This window comes from Papaver somniferum, chromosome 6 (genome assembly GCF_003573695.1).
Source record: "Papaver somniferum cultivar HN1 chromosome 6, ASM357369v1, whole genome shotgun sequence".
Taxonomy (NCBI): domain Eukaryota; kingdom Viridiplantae; phylum Streptophyta; class Magnoliopsida; order Ranunculales; family Papaveraceae; genus Papaver; species Papaver somniferum.
This window is the reverse complement of record NC_039363.1, coordinates 173,626,197-173,641,149: the sequence shown is the minus strand read 5'-3', so window position 1 is coordinate 173,641,149 and position 14,953 is coordinate 173,626,197. Positions and strand designations below refer to the sequence as shown.

At 37.6% G+C, this 14,953-nt stretch overlaps 1 protein-coding gene and 1 pseudogene across 6 annotated transcripts; both read right to left on the bottom strand.

The window, feature by feature from the left end:
* Positions 1–976: 976 nt before the first annotated feature.
* On the bottom strand, positions 977–8,830 carry LOC113290157. Of its 6 annotated transcripts, none has more exons than XM_026539700.1 (13): positions 8,553–8,830; positions 7,728–8,010; positions 7,484–7,591; positions 7,214–7,321; positions 6,589–7,134; positions 6,326–6,433; positions 6,078–6,170; positions 5,454–5,999; positions 5,187–5,294; positions 4,939–5,031; positions 3,070–4,860; positions 2,647–2,969; positions 977–1,148 (listed from the first exon to the last, which is right to left on the bottom strand). In XM_026539700.1, the coding sequence occupies exons 2-11, from the start codon at positions 7,833–7,835 to the stop codon at positions 3,118–3,120; spliced, it is 3,561 nt and encodes a 1,186-aa protein (XP_026395485.1). In that variant the 5' UTR covers positions 7,836–8,010; positions 8,553–8,830; the 3' UTR covers positions 977–1,148; positions 2,647–2,969; positions 3,070–3,117. The 6 variants fall into 6 exon arrangements, with proteins under 6 accessions (XP_026395485.1, XP_026395486.1, XP_026395488.1 ...); XM_026539701.1 differs by having other exon boundaries at positions 977–1,143; XM_026539703.1 differs by having other exon boundaries at positions 1,052–1,404; positions 7,214–7,324.
* Positions 8,831–12,540: 3,710 nt separating this feature from the next.
* On the bottom strand, positions 12,541–14,397 carry LOC113290156 (annotated as a pseudogene).
* Positions 14,398–14,953: the final 556 nt, after the last annotated feature.

Genomic DNA, 14,953 nt, shown 5'->3' with positions numbered 1-14,953 from the left:
AAGCTACAGAAACTTGCGGGATAATGGTGCAGTGTTGTTTATAACACAGCCAACTGATTATGTGGAGAGTTTAGTTTCGCTTAACTCGCATACTTATGTGATTAAAAGTACGTAGAAAAACATTTCTTGCATATGTACATATTTTGCACGTAAACTTAGTATTTATGCACAGGGGACTTGTTCACAATACTAATCCAGTTTGATCTGTTCATGAAACAGGTGAGAATTTATCCAAATGCAAGTGAGGTCGTCAAAAGAGCATGTTAGAGTTGGGTGAAACCATGAAGAGCCTGTCTTTGCCTGCAGGTCTCTATCTTCAACTTTTTAATTTTAATATGTTTATTGTTGTCATCGTTACAACAAATCAAGTGTTCGACAAGCATTTCTTGATTTTTACCTACCCATCCCAAGTACCAAGACGAATAAATTAAGTGAACTACCAGAACTGGCTTACTTACCCAAATCAAATGAATTAGGGTCACAGTGCACATACACACATGGAAATTTGGACAAGGAGACCAATTAGAGTAGCATTTATGGTATTTTTTTGGTCATGTTTAGCTCAAAAATTCTGGGTGGTTTTTGAGCTACATTTCAGGCTTCATGCCACCGTTGTAAGATGGAGTCATCGTCCAGATTTTTTGGGGTTGCAAAGATATATTTTGGGTTACCCCACAGATTTTGGCCTCGGGTCACGAGACAGTTGGGCTGTGACCTGTGAAGAGCTATGATTGGAGGGGCCAACAAAGAGGACACTAGTACACTACCCCCTTTGTGCAACAAAAAGGTTCCATCACTTGAAAGGTTGGAAATCCCGGTCATTTTACTAGAAAGTGGGAATCAAACATAGAACACCTAACTGTATGATGGACAATCACAAATGGGCAGTGAAAGCTTAAAACAAACAACAGTATTCACTGTGTCAAAAAAAAAAAAAAAAAAAAAAAAAAAAAAAAAAAAAAAAAACAGTATTCACTTCACATAACTCATCATTTGACCAGTAAATGTTAAAACTCTGGAGAATTCGGAAAGGATTAGAAGCTGGGGTTTCTGTTTTCTGGATCATGCATCTACTTAGTGACCAAAATAAGGAATGAGATCTGTTACTTCATTTAGAATCACCCTCCATTCTTAACACTCAGCCTGCACTGATGAGATAGTAGGCATTCAAAATGGGTACTGATAGAACATAATTACAGCAGGATATATAAATAACAGAGATCTAGGAGGACCTTTTAGAACCACTGAAAACCCTTTTAAATTTAAAAAGCACCAACACAAACTTGGTTAAAACTACATTCTTAAGATCTATAGAAACTTCTATGACCTCCACTCCTCTTCTAAGTGTGGCATTATGTTGCAGGTTTCCTAGAAATGACTGGAATGAAGCCTATTGACGTTCGTCTGCAATTGAAAGAAGAAGAATATGTCAGGCTATACAACGAAGTTCCACTTGTAATAAGACTTGTAGTGTCTAAGACCTTTTAACTTGACATAAAAGCTACAAGCTAAGAGAAGACAAGTACACGTTACTGAAGTGTTTATACATACAGAATCTGAAATTCATGTGACATTGGCCAGTGAGCAAAAGATAACACACACTTGATATCAAAATTCAGGATTGAGCAATCTTCAATCCTAAAAAAGGTTTTACTGGCACCGCTGGTTTGTGTTTTGGGTTTTTATTTGTTGCCATTTTATGGTTTGCAAAACAAATGACTAACATAAGTTAACCTCTGATTAGTTTAAGTTAAAACAGGGAAACTGACTAGTTGTCTTTTGCTCAAGGTCTGGTTATGGTTTAATCAACACTAGAGACTTAGCTTAAGGTCAATGCTTGATTCAATTAAAGATAGCTATTTTGTCCTACATAGCCACGAGTCTTTAACTTATGATGGAAAGATTAGAAAGACAAGTGGAAACATGAAACTGACTCTTTTCTAGCCTTTTGCAATAACGAAAAAAGAACAGGTTTTATCGTTCAAACACGAGTAAATATAAGTAGAAGCCTAAATCAGAAACCTAACAAGTTATTATAACCTAGTTCATCTTTATGACGTTGTTTTTGTACTCTTAAGGATACTGTGCAATTCATGTGAAATGAGAATTGATTACATGCTATTGCCTAGAATAAAGAGATCGAATAAGTATAAAGTTGCTGTCATTACTGTATTCTATTGAAAGGGTATGATCTGTTCTGGTATGTATTGTGCTGATGTTATGAGCTGTACAACACGTTTAAATATGTTATCAGCATAAGGTTAGTTATTATCATATTTAGGTAAGTAACAATGATTTAAGAGCTGAAATTCTATCATTCTTAATCATCAGACTTCAGAGTAGAATAAAATTTCTAGTCAACCAGCTAAAGTAATACTCTGTAGGTTTTTGTGGAAAAATAAGTTCATACAAAGTTGGTTCTTTTACTGCTCAAGAAAATCAATGACTATGTTTTTCCTGCAATGTAAGTTTTAGTTATTCCTATCCCTGAGAGACATGAAAGTTTATTCACTAAACATTTTGTGTAACATATGTTAGAGAGTGAAAATATATTATGTCAGGTTGAAAATGAAAACCCATGCACATTTTGAATAAATATAAGGGTTTGATAATTTGCCATGAAAAAAACTAACTTAAGATGTATACCTTATCAGATTGAAAGAAGCATAACGCAAGTCAATCCGTGTCAAACCAACTGGCATGGTGTCCCCAAATTCTCCGTAAACATCAACATTGCTGTAAACTTGATGAGACTTCCTGGCATACCCTACTTTTAAGTTGGCATCCTGATTCTGATTTCCAACCTATTGCAACTACAGCAGAAAACATATCAGTCTAATCTGCAAATGTGTTCTCAACTTCAACAACTCCAGTTTATTCTTAACTCCAATTCTAGCAGTTAATCCAACCATTAACTTGAAGACAAAGTTGTGCTCCATATATCATGCTGAACGTAACGAAGGAAACATCTTGCATCCAATTAAAGTCACCAGTTCAGAAAAGAAAAAATAAATGAAAAATAACAGGATAATCATAACCACATTTTGATCAACAGAGGTTACAACTTACAAATGCTCCAACATGCATCGAATCTGAATTTCCATCATTGAGTGTCATCTAGCTATCCCAAGATGACAAGACTTCTCTCATCTTCTCCTCCATTAAGCCTCGGTCAGATTCTGACGCTTCTATCCATCTTTGTTTTAGGAGTCGCACCTCGGGTTGGGAAATAAAATCAAAATCATAATCCACTTTGAGCACCATGGAGAGTTGCTTCCATTGTTGATCAATTGCAGAAAGAGGAATAGGGCTGCCCTCCTGGGTGTAGTGAAGTACTTCATGCACACAAGGAAGACCATGTGTATAACCAATTAGACAACTACAAGAAGTTATATCAATGCTTACGAGTGTTGATTGGTTCTTCAACTCTATATCTGCTGATTGATTGAGTTCCAATTGTATAAGGTCCAACGCATGCTGAGAGACATGGTTGTTCAACTCTTCGAAGGCAGATATCTCATATTTACGATTCATACTAGACAAGCTCTTCTCATTGGAGGCCCTAATCTGTTTAATCTGGCTTGCTACAATGCCGTGCATCGTCTCCCAGCAACGAAAGAAGAAACCCATTGTACCCATCGAGGACTCCATATGCTTCCTCAAATGATCATGCTCACTCTCATCCGTAGTTATTTCAGTGTATCCGAAGTGCTTGATCTTCTGTGTCCATGCCAAAATAAAGCTCTCCTTGTGCACCATCCATGTATCACGTATGTATGTAATGCATGTCGGATACCTCGCCACCCAAGTTGTTACAAACTCAGTATACGAATCCACAAAAGCTTCCTTGGTCTCTGCTTTTACAACACACTCCCAGTCACCATAGAAATTGTTCCACATATTGTCATCTAGAATCTCTTTTCTGCAATTGGTTACAATGCTTTCTCCAATGTGCAACGTACAGAGCAACCTCTTTGCTTCAGGGAACACAACGCGAACAGCATTTATTAATGGATGCTCCCCATTCATCAAACAAACAGATGGTAAAGTATCCGACATAAATAAGAATTTTAACTGTGTCAATGCCCAACTAAAGTGCTCTTTCGTCTCCTCCTCGATGAAAGCATATGCCACTGTGAAAGGTGTTCCTAAAGATGAAACTCCAGCTATGTGAAAGAATGGAACCTTGAACCTATTAGTCTTGTAGGTGCAATCAATTATTAGTACAGAAGGGAAACATTTTGCCAACAATGTGGATTCTGGGTGAGCCCATACTATATCCTTTAACTCATTCGTCTTTTCATCCTTTCTGTGCCACACCATGTAATGGTATTGGGTTGACAACTTAACTACCTGTTCCATCACTGACATTTTCTCTGCCTCCTGACGTTTTATACTCGACCTTTTGTTGTATATTGTTCTGGCGCTCACGAGACAATCTTTGTTCTTCTCCTTCAATGCCTGAAGTACCTGTCGAGGACGCGCACCACTTGCAGTCAATTCAGCCACTAGTTGCTCCTCATCTTCTTTCCACCGATTAAAGGACGGAATAGATGTGCTTTCACCCTCATGATTATGTCTTCCACAACTAACTCGAATTTTCCATTTATTTTCAGCAAGGCGTATACCTCTCAACGAAAAAGGACAATCACACTTCTTGCTTTCTCTTGACTGACGTTTTCTGGTATCTGGCGTGACTTTAGACCTGTAATATTTCTTTTTGCCCCTTTGACATCCAATGTCAACAAAGGCACGCCTATTCGCAGGGTTCATGTTTGACCTCATTATAACAACTGTTGTATTATTCTTTCTCGCAACTTCATGGCACCACTCGATTGCTGCTTCTCGTGAGTCAAATAACTAAAAGTAACCCGAAGTAAGTTTATAAACGTTACTAAGATTATACTCGTCCAAGAATGTCAGAAAATAAGATAATACCTGATCAGTCTGAAACGATTGGGTCAAATCGATTCCCACCTCTTCTACCATTAAATTGCTATCATCCGGTGGATAATCAAGTAGTTCTTTATCCTACTGACAATGTAAACATAAAATCAAGTCAAACCTTGAGAGAAAGCTAACAGTTCGTGTTATTCAATACAGATGAACCAACCTACCTATAACCGACATAAGTTTCCATGCAACATCATAAAGAATAAACACTTCCAATAAGGTAGGAAAAATACCTGATCAATCTGATCACATAGGGTCACATCGGCCCCCACCTCCGTCATCGGAGCATCTTCCTTGTTCATATTGTTGTCTTTCTGTGGATCATTGACTGGACCTTCACACTAATGAGCAAGTATACAAAATATCAACTCGAGACTTGTGATTTAGCTATATGGATGCATTGTTCAATCTTGAAAGACTAACCAACAATTAACCGGTGTATTGTGTATAACATTCTAGATAATCACCTCTTCAAAAAGCTAGGCGAAGAAAATTAGTACCTGGTCAATCTGATAACATTGGGTCACATCGATCTCCACATTCGAGATTGGAGTGTTTTCCTCCATCATATTTACATGTTCCATCACTAACATTTTTTCTGCCTGACGTTTTAAACTTGGCCTTTTGTTGTTCTTCTCTTTCAATGCCTGAAGTACCTGTCGAGGACGTGCACCACTTGCAGTCAATTCAGTCACTAGTTGCTCCTCATCTTCTTTCCACCGATTAAAGGACGGAATAGATGTGCTTTCACCCTCATGATTATGTCTTCCACAACTAACTCGAATTTTCCATTTATTTTCAGCAAGGCGTATACCTCTCAACGAAAAAGGACAATCACACTTTTTGCTTTCTCTTGACTTACGTTTTCTGGTATCTGGCGTAACTTTAGACCTGTAATATTTCTTTTTGCCCCGTTGACATCCAATGTCAACAAAGGCACGCCTATTCGCAGGGTTCATATTTGACCTCATTATAACAACTGTTGTATTATTCTTTCTCGCAACTTCATGGCACCACTCGATTGCTGCTTCTCGTGAGTCAAATAGCTAAAAGTAACCCGAAGTAAGTTTATAAACGTTATTAAGATTATACTCGTCCAAGAATGTCAGAAAATAAGATAATACCTGATCAGTCTGAAAAGATTGGGTCAAATCGATCCCCACCTCTTCCACCATTAAATTGCTATCATCCGGTGGATAACCAAGTAGTTCGTTATCCTACTGACAATGTAAAAATAAAATCAAGTCAAACCTTGAGAGAAAGCTAACAGTTCGTGGTATTCAATACAGATGGACCAACCTACCTATAACCGACATAAGTTCCCATGCAACATCATAAAGAATAAACACTTCCAATAAGGTAGGAAAAATACCTGATCGATCTGATCACATAGGGTCACATCGGCCCCCACCTCCGTCATCGGAGCATCTTCCTTGTTCATATTGTTGTCTTTCTGTGGATCATTGACTGGACCTTCACACTAATGAGCAAGTATACAAACAACTCGAGACTTGTGATTTAGCTATATGGATGCATTGTTCAATCTTGAAAGACTAACCAACAATTAACCGGTGTATTGTGTATAACATTCTAGATAATCACCTCTTCAAAAAGCTAGGCAAAGAAAATTAGTACCTGGTCAATCTGATAACATTGGGTCACCTCGATCTCCACATTCGAGATTGGAGTGTTTTCCTCCATCATATTTACATGTTCCATCACTAACATTTTTTCTGCCTGACGTTTTAAACTCGGCCTTTTGTTGTTCCTCTCATTCAAAGCCTGAAATACCTGTTGAGGACGCGCACCACTTGCAGTTAATTCAGCCACTAGTTGCTCCTCATCTTTTTTCCCCCTATTAAAGTATGAAACAAATGTGCTTTCACCCTCGTGATTATGTCTGCCACAACTGACTCGAATTCTCCATTTATTTTCAGCAAGGCATATACCTCTCAACGAAAAAGGACAATCACACTTCTTGCTTTCTCTTGACTGACGTTTTCTGGTATCTGGCGTGACTTTAGACCTGTAATATTTCTTTTTGCCCCTTTGACATCCAATGTCAACAAAGGCACGCCTATTCGCAGGGTTCATATTTGACCTCGTTATAACCACTGTTGTATTATTCTTTCTTGCAACTTCATGGCACCATTCAATTGCTGCCTCTCGTGAACCAAATAGCTATATATAACCCGAAATCAGTTTCTACAACTTTATTAAGATTATACTCGTCCAAGAAGGTAAGAAAATAAAACAGTACCTGATCAGTCTGAAAACATTGGGTCAAATCAATCCCCGCCGTTGCAATTGGAGCCTCTTCCCCTATCAAATTGCTATCATTCGGTGAATCATTGAGTGGTTCTTTATCCTACTAACCATGTAAAAACAAATTCAAGTCAAGCGTTGTGAGAATGCTAAAAGTCTGTGCTATTCAGTACAGCTAGGACATCCTATTCTAACCGATATATGTTTTCATACAACATCATAAAAAATACACACTTCCAGTAAGGTAGGAAAATAAAATTAGTACCTGATCGACCTGATACCCTCGGGTCAAATCGCTCCCCACCTCCGACACCGGAGCGTCTTCATTGTTCATTATGCTTTTTTTCTGTGGATCATCGACTGGACCTTCGCACTAATGAACAAGAATAAATAATATCAATTCGAGACTTGTGATGTAGCTAGATGGATGCATTGTTCTATTTAACTGGTGAACTGTATACAACAATACCTCTTCAAATAGCTAGGTAAACAAAATAAAAAATTACTACCTGGTCAATCTGACAACATGGGGTCGCACTGATCCCTACCCTCAAGATCGGAGTGTCTTCCTCCATCATGTTGCTATCTATCATGTGAATCGTTAACTGCTCCTTCATTCAAAGTGAACAAGTACAAATATAACCAATTCGAGCTTTGTTGGAAATCTAATAGTGCTTGTTGTTCAACTTCAATCCCGATAGACCAAATAATCTCTACATGATAGTCTCTTGAGATATGAACACCTACTACAAGCCAAATGAATCCTAGGACATCCAGTTCTCATTGGACAAACTGCAAAAGGAACCAAACACCCGTCAGCGCATTGTTTTACTTGCAACAATCTAACCTGATACAAACCAAATCCAGTGTACACACTACATTTTGCTTGAGAGCAAAGACTCGTCAAATCCAGCGTACACACTACATTTTGCTCGAGAGCAAAGACTCGTCGAACAACATACATCTTACTTTAAACATGATGATTTTTCATATCCCAAAATCTACGCTATTTTTGTTTTGTTAGGGTAAAGAACAGCTCCACATCCAATAAACTATCAATTCATTTCACAAAGCATAACATGATGATCTACCAATACAGGTACAGAGCATATCAAATTTATTAATCCTAATGAGAACAATTATGACCATAAGTTCAATATGACGTACAACATGATGGTATTAGAAAATTTGAAAGTTGGGGGTTTACAAAGCCTGATATAGAATTTTGTAAGCCCTAATTTGAGGAGAAAAACCCCAAACTAAGTTCCAAATGCGAATCTAAACGCAAACATTTTTGAAACAAAAATAACTTGAAAAATTACTAGAAACATTACCTGAGATGGATGTCTAAATTCACAATATTATCTCAATAATTATCCGCCCACTCAACGGTTCAACTTTTCAACAAAATTTCAGAGGTTTAACTAGTTGAGATAAGGGGTAAGTGAAATCTAGAGTGTTTGTAGTTGATGTAAATTTCACATGGAAAAAAAAATTCCCAAAAAAGTAGGCTATGCACTCGATTAGAGTTTCAGAAGTAAAATTAAATTATGGAATTGGAGAAAAGAAAGGGAAAAGAAAGAAATTTGGGGGGCTTGAGTTTAGGACAACATTACCCACCTAGGTCAGTCAGGTGGGTTGAAGGATTAAAGCCTGCTAAAAACCGGTGGTTTGCATCTGACTGGAAACTGGATCTGAGTCGGTCCCTGACTCGGCGCGAGTCAGATAGTTTATTTTTATTTTATAATAACTCTTGACTCAGACCTAACCCGTAACTTGAACCCATTTCAGTTAGAAACAAAATCTTTGGGACCAAGCCACGAACTCATGTTTTGCAGACAGTTGAATCAAATCTGACATTAAATCAGCACTGGTAGTCTGGTATCTTATTAGTAATTCGTCGAATTATTCGCGAACGAATCCGAATCGTCCGAATTACTTAAACCCCGCTCGTGGTACGGGAATTATATGAAGCTCCCGAAAATCGATCCTATAACCTCCACCTCCCGTTAACTACCTCTCAACCACTAGGCCAACGGCTTTTAGCTGATATGATTCGATGATACTTAATATATATCACATTTTTAGCACAAATTTTACTACCCCATCCTAAAATTCTAAAATTTTATTATTTCATAAAGGCGAATTCTGAGTGCTGAACTCACATTTCTAAAACGAATTATACACGTATGTATCCGTTCCGTACTAGTATTTGAACAACGAACCGTTGACCGACTTTTTGACCGATTTCGACCTATCCGAATCCGTATAATTCCCGTACGTATGTCGTCCCGAACTACTTCCCGTACCCCGAATTGCTAACTACTTCCCGTACCCCGAATCGCTAACCAGGGTCTGGTATGATGGCCTAATAACTTTAGCATTTTATACTACAGGAACATCCGCCCTTTGCAAGTAGTATAAAATGTTTGGTTCAATTATCCGTCTCATGGTTAATGTTTGAGCCACACGATCAAGATTGCAAGGTCAAGACATATATCTTATATGAAGGTGCAATTTTAGGTCACTGTTGGTCACACTAATCTTTGTATCACAGATTCAGTGTAAATGAATGCTATTCCTAAGATACGAAACCGAAGCGTCTGGCGGATAAAAGTCTTAAATATGTTTGGCCTACAAAGATAAACCAGCCAATGATTTCTTGTTTTCACCAAGAAAGATAAAAGTTAACAGTTGTGATGAGTCATGACAGAAATGGATTTTAACTGAACTAGCTACCAGGTAGCTCAGTCTGGTGTGCCTTTCTAGTCTGTTCTGTCTAATAGCAGTTGTACTTGTAATTTTATTATAACGGTTCTAAAAAACAAATTTGAGACAGTAAAAATCAAGTGAACAATGTCTGAGCAAAACACTTCCACTAGATAAAAAGCTCCAGAATAAGCTGGTTCAGTTAATCGATCCATCTTCTCTGCAGGATCGATAGACAAGAAAAACTCCATAATGCATGAGCTCTTTGCCAACTAGCACTGCACGTTCCTTGCTTAAGATCTTTCCTTGGGTGATCTCTGAATCAATTACACCTGGAGACGCTATCGTTATTCTGACCCCATCAGGTTGTAACTCAACTCTGAGTGTATCGTAGAAGTTATAAGTGCAGCTTTACTAGCCTATAGTTTAGTCGGTCATAATCAACTTGAAAGAACAAGTAACATACACTTGTCTATCAATTGAAATCAAGTCTTTGATGTATTTACAGCGTGCAAGGTAAGTCTTAGTGCAGGCAACCATACAGTGGCTGAAGCAATCACAACATTGCTAACTTCACTCTTTTGAACTTGTTGAATTGCAAAATGAGTAGTAAAAACTGATCCCCAGAAGTTAACATCCTGCAAGAATATACAAAACAGATTCAATTAGCATTGACCGCGAATCAATGGAGCAGACATGTGCATGCTATAGGATCAAGTGGCAGTGTCACCATAATTGGTGCAAACTTGGGTGTGTTCTTGGGTATCAGTAAATGGGCATAAACCCATAAACTAGACAACAACTCATTTTCTAGCAAGAATTAAAACACACTTTTTGAGCAAATCTAAGCAACCAAACATGGGCCCTCTGTATATGATGGATATTAATGGCAGTTATCCTTGTTTTCTTTGTGAATAGTCGGATGCACCCCTAACAGCATAGGCGAATGAACCAAGTCAATCAACTAAAAGCTCGACTGAGTAAAAAGTAATAGTAAAGAAAACTTAATAAACAAAACACACTTTCTTTCAAAGACTAAATAAACTTGAGAACTCAACATAATACGCAGACTGAATGAGGTGAAACAAAGAACTGAAATCAACTGATATAAGTAATAATATACTGATTATAGACATATAGAAATATTCAACATTAATGTTTCAAACCAAGTGATGAAGCAGATTGATAAGTCCTACGAACTATTTCTAAAAATAATTGCATTAATCCAAGGCCAAGCAGCAAATTATTAAGTACTGAAACTAACCCCAAAATGACTTCTACCAGCAGCAAAAATACTTATCGGAAATGAAAATGAAGATATGCAAAAGAGACCCATATTCAGATAGAAAGCTAACTTCACAGCAAGGAGGAAAATGAAGAAAGATGGAAGTTGTTATTAGAACTGGGATCCACAGATGGGACATGGCGATAATGGTAGTGCTAGATGTTCAAACAAGAGCTCTAATAATACTTGACTGGTTGGTTTTCCTTACCAAATGTGGATGTCTCAGTAGGTTTGTGCTGATTTGGTTACTGAACTGTTCAATTAACTTTCACAGAGTGGATGCAATGCTATCTTTGCTGCTACTTGTGCAGCCCTACTATACATTGCCGTGGGCCCTGCTTGGTATGGTGCAGGAATTTGCAACTGCAAAGTGTGGCATGCTGCAGATTTATGCTGTGATTTTAGATCTGCTAGTAAAAATGGTAAATAACGACAACAACAATAGACATATTGAAATTAAAGCTGAAGGTAGAGACCTGCAGGCAAAGATAGGTTCTTCATGGTGAGTACAGGTAGTAAAATGTCTTCACCCAACTCTAATATGCTCTCCTACAGCTCTTTTCCAGTTGCAATGGATTCTCACCAAACTGGATTACTCTTGTGGACTATAAATCTAAAATTAAAGAATTGTGCATATAAAGAAGAAGATGTTATGCACATACATTTAATCACATAAGTACGTGAGTCAAGTGAAACTAAATTCTCCACGGTATTTGGTTGGAGGTTGATTGACCATCAACTTGCCATTACTGAATGAATAAGAAGGTGCAGTGAACTATTTCTCTGTACAAGTTTGAGGAGTCATTGCTCAGGAAATGAATTAGCTAGAGAAAGAGAGATAAGTAACTTGGACAAGATTTGCTAGAATTGATGATGATGTACCAATAAGAGCCGCTGATGGCTACCTAGATTTGGTCAGGAAAATGGCCAAAATGCTTCATAGAAGTAATAACTCTCTATTATAGCCACGAATTTAGTCGCCAGAGCACATGTGCCACAAAATTTCCTATTAAATTCAAATCTCAAAATTTATGTGTTCTTTTTTCCTGTTAGGGTGAAGGATATTAGAACCTGCTCTCCCATGTGTGGGTCATTTTGAGAGGATGCAAGAATTCACTTGTTGGCATTTAAGATATCATCAAAACAAGAACCCTTATTGATAAACCAAGAGGGTTTCACATTGAATAAACCATCCATATAAAATTTTATCTCACAAAACATGTAATGATAATGAACATGATACCCATATGCAGAAGAAGCCGACTCCTATGTAGATATAGCAATACAAGTAAAGATCATACCGAATCTAATCCTAACAAGAAAAAATAAGACCTATAATTCAATATGACATATCATGGTATTGAAATAACGATAACAATAATAAACATAGTATTGAAATTAAAGCTGAAGATAAAACACCTGCAGGCAAAGACAGGCTAACAGGTAGTAAAATGTCTTAACCCATCTCTAAGATGCTCCCCTACAGCCCCTTTGAAACACCCTTGATCTCACTTGCATCGGATTCACACCTGTTGTTGAGTGATCAAACTGGATTAATTTTGTGGACTAGTACCCTATGTATAAATACTACTGTATTTAAATCAAATTATAATGAAATGTCCATATGTACAAGAAGATGTTTTACACGTACCTCTTATCACATAAGTATGTGAGTCAAGTGAAACTAAACTCTCCACATAATCAATTGGAGGGTTATGATTGACAATAACCTTTCCAACACAGCCACGAGTACCCAAAGCTCTAAGTCCGTCCTTACTTGGGTCAATTAGAACAAATCCCTTATCTGTACCTATCAGAATCTCACCATTTTCAAAAGACCAAATCGGTCTCCGGAAAGTATACGAAGTAAATCGTTCACTGACAGTGCTGAATTGTTTAGTCCAGGAGTCTTTCACATTATAATCCTGCATCACCCATATATCAAAGCGACGAGGATTATTATAAACCAAACAAAGACAGCTCTTGAGTATTCCCAATCCTATACAACCTTCGTCGTACAAGGGTTGCTCTGGAAGTGCAAATTTTCTGAAAATCTCATTGCTAAGATCAAAAGAAACTATAATCTGGTTGGACTTTGGTGTAATAGACACCCAGTGAAGCGCACCATTGAAAAAGAAACCACAGGATTCTTTATGAGGACATGCAAAAGGGTAGCGTTTATTTTGAATACTTCTCCACGAATCTGTTCCTAATGTATAGACCTCAGCTTCCGATGAATCAATTATTCTTACCAATTTGTAATCGTTATTGTGAGAATCGTAACCAAACCCATATCCCAAATCATACTCCTTGCTCGGTGGTTCTCGTATTCTTCTATATTCTCCTGTTAATGGATTCCAAAGACAAAAAACACTAACCTCTTCAGAAGAAAAACATAGAAAAATCAAGCCATTGCAAGAACCCAAAATTTGAAAGCGATCAGTGAGATTCTTGTCACATTCGAAAGGATAATACACTCGGACAACGGCTTCATTAGGTACGACTGACTTTGATGTTGTTGTTGATGAAATTGAAGCATAATCGATGGAGTAAAGCCCGACACCGCCAGAATCAATACCACACCCTCTAAATAAGAGCTTAGGGTTTTTGTTATTTTGGATAGTATGATGATTAAGATGAGTATTGAGAAATCTAGGGCTAGAAAGTAGAGATGCAAAGGGTTTACATACACACCTGCTGAATCCAATTGAATTTAACGGTAACCTCAGAAAGATATCTAATTAAATCTCTTCGGGAAGGCTTGAGAAGGACATGGTGTCTTTAAAACTGGGAGGGAAGAAGATGATGCCCTACCACAAGCTCTGTTGTCTTGTCTTGTCACTTTATTTTTGCAAGAATACAATCTGAAATTCTGAATCCCAACAGGTTTGCTCGCCTATTTTCTACCGAGTTCGCTAACCATGGTTGGGTTGGAGCCAGGGATGCGGGGGAGGTTGGCTGGTTTGGACACCATCATGGAGGTTGGCAATGATGGTGGCATCATGGCGGTTCCAAGGCTGGCAAAAGAAAATTTCTATAAACCATTGCATCTTGATTACAACTCTGAATATTGAAAGAAGTTAGATTTGTCCAAAGCATATTCTGTCCAGACATGTCTGATTGGGAACTTGTTACAAAAAGATGATACATTTGCTGCCAAAGTATGTTTGATCTCATAACTGAAACAAAAGATTTAACTAAAAAGTTGATGTCGAATTTATTGTTGTTGCAGACTCACCACTGATCTTGTATCTTTGTTGTCTCTCTTTTGCATACTTTCCTATAAGCAACAAAAGAGTGGGTTTTGAATCACTTCTGAATATAATTGTGTGTTGATCCATTCCATTTTGTGGCCCATTTGAAAGCTACTTCAGCACCTTCTATCTTTATTTGCTCTCTGGTTGTTGCAGTGGAATACAGTCCCCTAGCTTCTCTGGTAGGACCTGTATAATCACACAAAGTCAACCCAATACATGATTTAGCATCAAAATCCATCATTGTTAGAGCAATGTTGATTTGTATTTCCAATTGTCTCGGTGTCTCTTTCATTTGTTGGGTAGTCACGTTCAACGTTTTATCATTTAGAGGATTATAGAAAAGAGTTTGCATTATGTTGTACGCGGGGTTGATCACTGTCATGTAGCTATTCAAATATGTTACAATATTGTTAGATGTGATTACATTTTTTTGACTTTCTTTTCTAAAAGTTATTTTACATCTTGCCTTCCAAATATGCCAAAT

Coding starts and splice junctions, on each gene's coding strand:
- LOC113290157 (XM_026539700.1), bottom strand. CDS start 7,835: ATGAAGGAGCAGTTAACGATTCACATGATAGATAGCAACATGATGGAG. Junction 7,592..7,727: donor CATGTTGTCAGATTGACCAG/GTAGTAATTTTT, acceptor CTTGTTCATTAG/TGCGAAGGTCCAGTCGATGA. Junction 5,032..5,186: donor TATGTGATCAGATTGATCAG/GTATTTTTCCTA, acceptor CATTGTCAGTAG/GATAAAGAACTACTTGATTA.